The sequence below is a fragment of the Macrosteles quadrilineatus genome, unplaced genomic scaffold (genome assembly GCF_028750875.1).
Source record: "Macrosteles quadrilineatus isolate MER2022 unplaced genomic scaffold, UCM_ALF_1.0 Scaffold_8__2_contigs__length_117827958, whole genome shotgun sequence".
NCBI classification, from domain to species: domain Eukaryota; kingdom Metazoa; phylum Arthropoda; class Insecta; order Hemiptera; family Cicadellidae; genus Macrosteles; species Macrosteles quadrilineatus.
This window is the reverse complement of record NW_026542601.1, coordinates 53,837,849-53,849,695: the sequence shown is the minus strand read 5'-3', so window position 1 is coordinate 53,849,695 and position 11,847 is coordinate 53,837,849. Positions and strand designations below refer to the sequence as shown.

At 34.0% G+C, this 11,847-nt stretch overlaps 1 protein-coding gene across 4 annotated transcripts; it reads right to left on the bottom strand.

Annotated features, from left to right (window-relative positions):
* Nucleotides 1-925: 925 nt before the first annotated feature.
* Nucleotides 926-8,558, bottom strand: LOC129000170 (protein FAM210B, mitochondrial-like). 4 transcript variants are annotated; one of them, XM_054427109.1, is made up of 3 exons: nt 8,364-8,558; nt 2,750-3,164; nt 926-1,943 (listed from the first exon to the last, which is right to left on the bottom strand). In XM_054427109.1, exons 2-3 carry the CDS (start codon nt 3,151-3,153, stop codon nt 1,742-1,744), a joined length of 606 nt encoding a protein of 201 aa, XP_054283084.1. In that variant the 5' UTR covers nt 3,154-3,164; nt 8,364-8,558; the 3' UTR covers nt 926-1,741. The 4 variants fall into 4 exon arrangements, with proteins under 4 accessions (XP_054283084.1, XP_054283085.1, XP_054283086.1 ...); XM_054427110.1 differs by having other exon boundaries at nt 2,750-3,160; XM_054427111.1 differs by having other exon boundaries at nt 8,395-8,558.
* Between the last annotated feature and the right edge of the window lie 3,289 nt (nt 8,559-11,847).

Genomic DNA, 11,847 nt, shown 5'->3' with positions numbered 1-11,847 from the left:
TAATTTGATGTGCATATCAACCTATGCTTCTATTAAAGATTTCCTTCTGACTCCTTGCGGGACGTCCCCATGGTATGACAGAAAATTTATAGTTCCTTAAAAAAGTAGATTTTTAGGTGTGGTGTTGATGTGCAAAATCTTATTGATTTATCTGTTGTCGTTTGAAAAATATTAAACCGGTCCGGGACTTTTGGGACAGTCTGTTTATGTATATTTATAAGAACTCCAGCCAGAATATACCGAATAGAGATTATATTCACAATCAGAACTTAATGCTCCGGTAATTAATGATACGACTGAGACAAGCGACGTTCGCATGTCAAGGAATTCCAGCTTTAACCACATCATAGCCCAATCTCAAGCGATGGAAGAGGTCAATTCATTACAGTAAGTACAGTATGACAGTATGTTGACCGATGTGAAGAAGGAAGGACTCAAACTTAGTTACAATGAAGAATGTGCTTTCTGAACAAACGGATATTTTTTATCAAATAACAAAATGGATTTATTCTGCCTTCCACTAATGAAATTGTGGCATCATTTACAACAAAGGATCCACCGGTTTGAATACTATCTAAAGGTTTTTCAAAAAGGATATGGAACCAGTTATCATAGTAATATTAAATCCGATGAGGTACCGGAAATATATTATTCAATTAATAATCAGCCACATTTTTATCTTACACAGTAGTCATTGTTATTTCACTTTAATTTATTACTCACTACACAAAGCTTGGTGTTTATAATTTTTCTGTCACTCTATTTTAGTTAGATGAATTAATGAAGACCATGAAAGTAACCGTCCATTTCGGCAGGATTCACCTAGTTTAAATTTAACTGAAAACCAAAAACCATCAGTTTTACAAATTATCAAATTTAACCGCAAAAAAAGAAACATCCTTTGTTGGATAAATAATAAAACAAGTTTTCACAATTCATACAAAAACAATTTTTATTATTGCAATGCTTATTATATAGTTATGTTTTTCGCTACACTACTGTGAAATGAAATGTTTTAGTTGCATGTTTATCACCTGCAAAAATCTATCATTTTATTTTTTACTACGGCACAAGAATGTTTACTATGCGAAAGTAATGTTAATTATCTTTTTTTGGATTTTGCCGACGTAAACAAACTAATATTTGCTATTGTTTTATCAACTGTTTCAATTTTCAACAACTAAAGTAAACATTAACTTTAAATCGAAGGCATAATTTAAACGGTTCTATGAGTTTTGTAATGAAGAAAACAATTATTCTTTGTAGTGTAGCGAAAAGTAACGTTCAAAACACAAGTGAACGTGGGTCTATACATATTCTCGACCATTTGGTCTAAAATATGTAATGACTCACTTTCTACTCTTGTTATGAACTATATTATTAAATTGTAATACAGTCGGGATCTACATTGTATTTGGTTGAAAGAGTATTGCAACTAAAGTTAAATTTTTATCCTAATAAATTATAGTCTTAAAAAATATTTAAAAAATACAATAGACTTTGAAAGAAATAACTATGCCATAACATCGCTAACTAAACTGAGCAAACACATAAATCAGTAAAACTTCAATGGAAAAGTTCTCAAGGTGTTGATAAATTATCAATGTTACATTTCTTATCAATGTTTTGAGCTATCAATTACTCAGTCTATTATAAGGATTCCAGTTTCAAGGTCACTCATGATAAAACTCTTTCTTCAATGATTTTGCTGTTGACGTTTTACTGCTTTTATAAAAAAAACTTAAACTTTAGGAGGCTTCAGGACGCCGATTCTTCGTAGGTACCTCACGATGAATGGAGTGGCCCCCAAGGTGATGCTTATTCTGACAGGCGCAAACAGCTTGTGTACTGCGTAAGCGACCACGAACGTGCTTGCGCCTGCAGTCAGGGTGCTCTCTGGGTCCAACCCTACTTTGGCCAGTAGACTGCCTACATCCACACCACTGTAAACATACAAATTTGAAATGGTTCACAGCCTGTTGGGGATATAAGCCTAACTCTAGTTTCTGGAATATTGGGTGTAGATTTTCTTGATATGGATTGAAGATTCCTAAGTCCACATAAGGCAACTACCATCTAAACATACCATTGTTTGGGATGGGGGCATTTTTTGTATTTAAACCTAAATATGGGGATAGAATGCTGTGAGATGTCTTAGTGAGCTTTTAGTATAAATAAAATACTAGACAAATTACAAATAACTGGGCTGATTGCTATAGTTGATTTAAATAATACTATTTGAGCTCTTAAGGATTGTTCAGCGAATTCATTATGTGAGTTTTTATAATGTTTTCTCTCACAAACACAAAACCACACTTTAAAACAAGGTTTCAGTGAATACATGTTCACAGTAAAGCAAAAAGTAGCAAAATGCCTGCTTGAAGGTGGCACTCACAATGACTCATTGCACTGATGCCGTCAGCTTTGCTACCCGAGCCATGCGGCGTTATTTTAGGTAAACCTGATTGAGAAGGGATTTGAATTTTTAGGCCTACTGCCTTCTTATCAGAGAGATACGGTATCTTAAATTTAGACTGCTGATCTAAACTTTAGTTTCCGTTGCTTTTCTGTTGGTTTTTAGTTGAAAGATTGGTTATGTTACGCTAATTTATGTTCAATATTGGACTTTAAAAGGTTGATTACTTAACAGGTCACAGTGTAACTAGTCAAATCTATTGTTAATTCTCAAGGGGTTATTACTATGATAGAAATTAAATAAGTTTCTCAAGAACTTAACATTTATTCTCACCTTGATATAACTAAATATGATGTGCCAAGTGACATTAGTGAGATTGTTATATGAAACACAATGACAGTGGCCCCGTAATCCTTTATAGCTCTCTTCAGTTTGTCTTTGTTTGAAAGAGTTTTAACCTCATCTGTCGTTGGAGTTTGGTTTTCACTTGATGAACTGAAATTTTGATCCGACAAAGTTGTAAGCTCAACATTCTTCGGTTGTAACAAAGAGGAGCTCTGGGGCAATGAGTTCCCGTTAGTAATGTGTGTTTCACCCATGTAGTGCCTACTTTTGTAGCATGACACTTTAATGTTGACTGGAGACAAGACTGTCCTCTGTGAGTTAATAATTCTCTGACAAATACAATTTTGGAAAATTAGATATCCTGGTCTGATCGGTCTAACCATAAAATTCATTTCCTCACTATCTGGAAGAAAACCATAAATTATTAGTGGATATAATCATAGCTTCAACAGCATAGAGCTGTTAAATGTTTTAATTAGGCTATTCAAAATTACTTTAATAAGAAAATGTACATCCTTGGACATAATAAGAATGTCTACAGCACCTGTCATACACACATATGTAAGGCAATTGGAATTTCAAGTGGTCTAGACAATTGTGATGCCAAGTGGATAATAAAACATATCCTTATATACAGCCTAAATTCAACTATACAAGTTACTGGATTCTGGTTAGGCATGGCATGCATATAAAACATATTAAAAGTGATCAATTAGTTAGTTCTATTGTCTAGTTCAAACTGAGCCTTACATTTCACCGGATAAAAAGATCTTATAGAATAGTCTAGTGTTAGGAAAATTGTGATACTTGGAATCAGTTCTATATTGGAACTGCAGTATCAATACTACTAGAATATTGCAACAAAAGTATCCATTTAGAATGTACAGTATTGAACTACTCGTGCGTTTTTTAGTTCTAAGCCTTTAACTTTCACGTACTGGTAGGCCTAATCTTATTTGTAAGGTTTTTTGTTATAGATTAAGGCTGATGTTTACAATATGCCTTTCAATTACTTTTGGAGACAATTAAGTTTTTTTCTAGGATAGTCTTCAATAACTTGCGGTACTTAAAAATTAAAAAAAATTTAACTTATTCAAATAACAACATCAAAATGCAAGAATAAACAAGTTACTCCTTTTTTCTTCAATTTAGGGTGCTTTTTTATGCTTACTTAATCACTGCTTCCAAAGTAGAGAGGTGATTAACAATAACGTTTGTCAAAGAAAACCGATGATGTCTAAGTATCTAGGCATAAGGATCTGTTGCAGACACTGATGGCGACTGATGTAAACTCCTTCTAAGTGGTAGCACAGAAAACATACTACTATAACCCAGAATGCTAACCGCATGGTAAAAAGCGTTAAGTACTCGGAGAGAGCTTTGCCTGTCAATTCGTAGGCAGCGCCAGCGCCACCATCGTTGCCAGGGCCGGGGAGTAGCTAGTAGCTACTATCCCCGGCCCTGATCGTTGCTATGCTGGAACATTGTATGCTTGTGGCGCTGCCTACGAATTGACAGGCAAAGCTCTCTCCGAGTACTTAACGCTTTTTACCATGCGGTTAGCATTCTGGGTTATAGTAGTACCTATGTTTTCTGTGGTGGTACAGTAGAGTCCCGCAAACTCGGCTCTCGATAACCCGGCAGTCTGGATAACTCGGCCATCACTTGGCTCAGAAAATTAGTGATTTTTTGAGTCCGAGTTAAAAATGGACTCAAGCCAAATCATTCGCAACTCATACCAAGGATTTGTTGTACTATATCTGATGACTTAATACTGACTTGTACTATAAACATAAATAAAAAAGGCGGTTAAAAAGCTTAAAACTTGTATTGTTCTTAGTTCCTGATAACTCGGCATTTCACAAACTCGGCACCCTTCCAGTCCACATTACACAGAGTTTGCGAGACTCTACTGTAGTAACTTAAAGTAGGTTTGAATTCATTTACTTTATTGGGTAATATTGAACTTATAAGTTACTAGGATGTTATATTGCATTTTTTACCTTATCTACCAAAATTAGGCAAGTATTTTTTAAGCACTTTTTACCTTTGAAACTTTTGGGGGAACGGATATTTCACCCTGAAAATCACGTTTGAACATCGCAGAAAAACGCTAGAAATCAATGATTTTTGGGGCTTGAAAATTTTCTTTTTTTAACTTACTTTTTCTTATGTGTTTTTCTTTTTATTTAGTCCATTTCAAAAACATTTTTGACAAATGCCGTTTTGCCCCAGAAAACCAGGTTAAAAATTTGTAAAAAATAGCAAAGTGCCAAAATGACCCATTTTTGGGTAGGCCTAAACCGAATTAAATATAATCCACCCTAGATTAATTTAAACTAATCTAATCTAACCTAACCCAACCTAATTCATGCTTAGGTTATCAAAGTGCCGAAAATGACAGATTTTGGGTAAACTGAGGTTGGGTTAGGTTAGAGGTCATGTTAGGTTAGTAATCAACACATTTACTGGTCAAATGTGCCAAAGAATGATTTTTAACGCTTTTCTCAATTTTCAATTGTGTTTTCAGGGGTGAAATACTTAGGTGTTTGCCTAAAAGTGGAAAAGGAAAATAGTGATTGAAATGGCCTAAAGTAAAAATAGGCCTAATAAGAAAAACATCATTTAACTTACTTAAAGTAAAAAAAGTTTATCAAGCGCCTAAAACCACCGATTTCTAGTATTTTTTGCGATTTCAGGGTGAAATAAACATTTCCCCCAAAAGTGTCAAAGGTAAAAAGTGCTTAAGATGGTTAAATTTTGGTAGATAAGGCAAATAAATCAAATATAATATAAGTAGTATAAGTTCAGTTACCCAGGTGTACATTGGTTTCACAATAAATAGGCTAAGTGATATAGTCTAGGTACATTTTAAAGAAAACCCTAGTTATCTTATAATATTCTGGGTTCTTTGGTATTATCCGGAGGCCACCCTTACACAGCGCAGTTATGGTAGGTTGGGTTTTCACAAATATGTTTGTTTGCAGGACTTTCCTCATTTCTTTGTGAATCTTACAATACCAGATGAGTCATAAATTACTTTTGCACGCCATATCCCCTCAAGTACTTAGCCAGGTCATTGACCGGAGCATGCATCACCTGTATCTGGGGTATTTGGCGGGCGAAAGTATGACTCATTTGGTATAGTTCTATTCATAACGAAACAAGTTTTATAAACATATTTATGATAATCAAACCTAACATGACCGCCGCAGCGGTGCTGCATACCTTCTTGGCGGAGTATAGCGGCAGCGACGCATTCAACTCAATCCTCGCCGACATCGCTGCCTTTTTTTCTGGGAGACAGAACTCAAAGGCCGCTAATTGTATGTAATCATGACAAATTTGGACAGTCAGTCAATTAAAGCAGGTTTTTTTCTATTACAGTACCTATGTAGTTATTTTTGGACTCTCCAGTAAAAAATCCCTCTAAAATAATTGGCCTCCGGATAGTACCAAAGTACCATATTCTGTATACAACTTTTAATATAGATACTGCAAATTTCTCTCAATACCAATAAGGCATTGCTTGGTTAGATAGGCATACAGAGACTGATACCAATGGTATCGAAAGAAAAGTAACGATACCTTCGCCTAGATACCAACCTAGGCCTAGTTACTGTACTGTTAGTTGAAGCAAGGCCTGTTTTAGTAGTTACGACTTATATCAGGTAAATACGCTAATATCGATTTGATTGATAAACCTTCATTAGATTTTTTCATTATCTGCAGGTTTGGTTAGTTAGGCTAGGTTGTATTATGACAGTTTAATTAATTGATATAGGGCTGCAATTTAGTTTACGTCCTACACTAAGTTAATTCAAATGAAAAATATCGATATATACAGTAGATTATTCGATATATCGATTAATTCATTCGGTGGTAATTATTTACCCTATTTACACTGGGATTTGATGTAATTTTGATATGTATACTTACAGTATTTTTAACGCTGAATCCAAAAATGCAATCAGTTTTGGTCGGAGAGATTCCTAAGTGGCCGTACGGTTATATAATTAATATTAAGCTTCAGTTTTGTTCATATATTACCATATTTGTGGTATGGACGAGTCCAAGTTCTAGTGGCGACTAACACTAAAAGGGGTGGAAGGTTTGTGGAGTGGAAACAGCTGTCAGTTGTTTACATTCTATACTAAACAGACAAAACCACACATGACGCCATGAGAGCAAAATCAGAGTTACAATATGCATTAACTAGATTTTAAAAAGAAAATGGACTTTGGTGATGTTTATAAAATACAATAAATCAACTACCATACATAAACTATTAATCACATGAACATAAATTATAAATCAAAATAGAATTTATTCACGTAAAATATCAGTAATAGAAGCTAGGCCACTGCCGACATGATCATCGTCCTCATTCCAATCCTCAACCATTGACTAAGGCCTCAACGTCTGGTAATGAACGTGCCATAGTGCATAATCCCATAGTACATAATCCCATTGTGTCTAAAAGTGAAAACGTGCCACAGTGCATAATTTAATGTATCAGCAACTAATAAATGATGTTACATAATCTAATCTAATCTAACCGAACCCAACCCAACCTTAATATTAATGTTTAAATTGCAGTTTATGTCAGAAAAGGCATGTGAGGAAGATAGGTCGGACTTTATGCGGATTCCTGACTATATTAAGTCCTTTGAAGTGAGGTTAGATTAGGTAAGTTAAAGGTTAGGTTATAATGAACCGACTCGTTAATTTATGCAACTTCCAGACTGTTTTTGCACAATTGAAATAGTGGGTGAAACACAATAAAATAACAATATCAAAAATGCTTGCGCATTTTTGATATCGTTATTTCATTGTGTTTCACCCACTATTTAATTGTGCAAAAACAGTCTGGAAGTTGCATAAATTAATGAGTCGGTTCATTATAACCTAACCTTTACCTTCCTAATCTAACCTCACTTCAAAACACTTAATACAGTCACGAATCCGCATAAAACCCGACCTACCTTCCTCACATGCCTAAATAAGAATTGATCATTTGGTTTCAAAACGAATTGATTTGATTTCATTCCGCATTAGATCAAGTATAAACAGTTGTTTGCTCTTCTCACTCAGTCCTCACTCCTCACTCTTCACTGCACTCAGTACGGACCCGTCCAGACCACGCCATATTACCATTACCTTCAGTAGGTACCGCTCAATTATCCTTGTTAGATTCGTAATCCTAACCTTTGTTTTATGGCCGCTACCGCCACTTAGGAATCTCTCCGACCAAAACTGATTGCATTTTTGGATTCAGCGTTAAAAATACTGTAAGTAGATATATACAAATTACATCATATCCCAGTGTAAATACGGTAAATATTTGCCCATTCGGTTAGTTAGGTTAGGTTCCTAACCAACCAAACTTGATATAGGCTATCGAATGAAAAGATGAAATAATCGACAATATATTCATTCGAATGAGTGTAGGACGTAATCTAAAGTGCAGCCAAACTATACCCCTTATGTCCCAAGCTTTAGAAAAACCAACAGTGGTTAGTGATACATTTATGTTTTAAATAAGTATAAGTTTAAGTTAGGCTATATAACTTAGACTAAAAATAGGCTAAGAATTTATTACCCAAGGAATTAGGCTTAATCAGCAATCTTACTCTTAGTATAACGAGTTTCGATACTTTCAATCACTTAAGCTTGGTAAATAATAGAGAATATTTACGATTTTTGATAGATCGATTTATTACTTCTTAAATGTCATCTCACACGTCACTCAACTTAACTTTGTTGTGTTACTAATTACTAACTGTACACTGTACTAACTAGGCTACTTAAGTTTTGTTATGTTAGGAAGGGAAGGTTGAGGTTAGTTTGACAAATTGACAATGACAATTAAAAACAAAAACAGCTGACTGGATCATGACATGACCTTGTTAACATAGAGATGTCACGAGAATAAAAATTATACACTTTTAAGAACGTTTTACCATTGATTAAAGAATCAGATTTTTTAACGTTAGACCATAGATGAAGATGTTAGACATTAAAATGGCTTTGACTCGTTAGAGGTTTCAAATTTTTAACCAAGCTTTTAAAATTCTTGTTAAGTTTATCAGAAAAAGTGTATGCGAAGATTTCGTGATTATCCGTAATCGCAGGAGACAATCGCAGACGTTGGTGAAATTACAGACAACACAAGTAAGTATACCTTAACTAACTTTCATCCCATTGTAAATTTTGAAGCGCATTTTTCGTGTCTAGTTCATGTTGTAGTAATCGTGGTAGTTGGTAGCACCACGTAACACTGATCGATCACTACTAGTGTCAACAAAATGTGTTGGTTAGTCTATGACAAAATGTTGTTTCTGTTATTTTAGGGTTAATCTTAGGATTTGTGTTTTAAATGTTTCTTTGCTGGTTATGTAACTAGTGGACGAGTTTATGATTACTGTAGATAGTTTTATTTGGTTAAACGAGGTTTTAAATGGCTGAAATAACAAGAAATTATTTTCAGACAAAACACGACAAAATTTTGAAGCTCGCTTTCGTGTCTTAGTTTATGTCCATAGCTAGTGTCGGCGATTTTTTTTAATGCTGACAAATTTTACAATTAATTTTATGATTTGTTTTTTACTGTTTGGTTGTATAACTAGAGGATAAGTTATTGTTTATAATTATATCGGTTTATTTGGTTAAACGGGGTTTAAATTACTGAAATAAGAAGAAACCATTATTGTAATCAAAACACGACCTCTACAGTGAACCGGGCAGAACTAACGATAAAATTGGCTTCAGATGTCCCATAGGGATAGGAAATCTTTTAAGGGAGTTTGTTTTATCTATGCTTTTACTATTGGTGTATAGGTGTGTATAGTCAATGGTGAAATCTCCGGGCCGCAAAAAAATCCTCCGCGATGTTCAGGGTGAGGGTAACCTAAAAAAGCAAACATATTTGAAGCAAAGAAGTTGTACTTGTGGTACACGTATAAATTGCGATATACCCATCCACGCAGCAAACATATACAGTAGAACCTTGATAACAATACTCTCATGCAGATTATAAAATAAGACTTGTTATCAAGGTTGTCTTCTTATCGAGGTTTGCAATGACATGTGATTAGGGGTAAAATAAATTCTAGGGGATTTAAAAATGACAATTGTTATCAAGGGTGACTTGTTATCGAGGGTCTTGTTATCGAGGTTCCACTAACCTAAGCGATTTTTTATAATTCGTCTGACTGGATTTTAAGAAAATAGTTTCAAGAGCAAAAGTGTCACATTTATTCCCCTTTTAAATAACAATTTTATCTTTCTATAGCTTCTTCCTTATTCTGTGAAATTCACTAAAAATGACTGGTACATTTTAAATGTCCATGTTTTTCTTATGGAGAGCAATATTAAACTGTTGTAGTTTGATTGTTTATGCGTTGTTATTGTTTGTCGAGCAATAGGGAAAGAGTGTTTGGAATTACTCTGTATTTAGGGTCCAAAAAATGTACAACAGGCCACTTGCTATTATTGTTTTGTAACAGGATAATGACTTTTACAAACATGCTCCAACGATGAAAGTTGATAAAGGAATCATTGAATGGTTTGATTCTTTGTTATCACTAGTTGTAACCGTAACCGTACTGTTATACAAGAGGTGGCTGAAAAGTCACTATCACTACCTATTTTCAATTATAATCAATTGTCGTGTTGTATATTAAAATGTACATTTAAACAATTAATAATACCATTTATGAGTTTATTATGACATTTTTTAACGTTCTTGCATGAAGAGAGAAATTTCTTCTATTCTGTGCTCCCCAGTCTCCACCACCTATGGCAACCCATATGGCCAATGTTGAACATTTTTTACTTTCAATTTCATTTTTACTGTCTCCTCATATATATGGCATATAGACTATTATTTTCGTCAACATTTCAAAGTTTGAGTTTTGGTGTGTTATATCTGTTTGGTCCACCTGGGCCCAAAAAAGTGGTTTACGAATTAATGTCTGTGTGTAAAACCCATAGATTAACAGAAAATTCAAATATTCTCGAAAATTGCCCTAACGATATTGATAAAATTCTAATATGTTATTGCATTTGAAGGAAATCGTGAAAGCCGTTTTCAAAATCTTTGTGGAAGCATAAATACATACAAGCATACATACACGCAAACATTGCTCATACATAATGAGTATAGGATAAAAGCTTTTAAAAGTAAAATTTTCACAAATACAAGCTATTAATATAACTACCTATTTATTATATCCTGTGTACTTTCTCGTCAACCTAAAGTCTATGTAATGCAGGTTATAGGTATTTTTTTTTATTCCATATTATAGTTTGGTTTTATTTTTGGCGAATTTCCCATATAGGGAATAAACTATAACCGTAGTACTTATCGTAAGACCTGGACCCGAGACCGATTTACTTTTTCGCTTTGAGGTCCCCAGAGGCTATAAAAACACCCTCCGTTCAAATACATATCTGTATCTATATATACTGTATATATGTATATGTTTATATGTGTGTGTGTCCGTTAGTGCAAAAACTCGAGCAAAAATGATCTGATTTTGATTAAATTTGGTACAAACGTGTAAATTACGTTATTCGAACGAGTTCGTGAACGAGCATGATTGGACTATAGTAACGGGGGTTTATATGGGGTAAAAATCGGGTTTTCCCATTTCTGAATCTAAAAAAATAAAAATTTCACAATTTCTTTCCAGACCATTTTGTAGAGTTTAAAAAAGAAATAATTTTGTATATTGAAGCGTTGTTGTATGCCTAACGGTTACGGATATAGTTAAAACAACTTTAAATTTAAAATTATCATGCTAGTTTTATGGAGAATAAATAAACTGTTGTAGTTTGCTTGTTTATGTATATATTTTAATCAAATTTGGTAATTTGGTTTATTTCATACTACGCTATCAACTTTTCAATATAAAAAAAACACACATCAATACCTCCCATGTAGCAGCAAACCTAGGTACTCATTAAAATTAATATTATTTAAATAGGAAATAAATCTGACAATTTTCAGGGAATATTTTAGTTGAAATCCAGGTAAATGGAAATTCGCTTAGTCTGCAGGTTTGCTGTGGCGGGGTATTTTA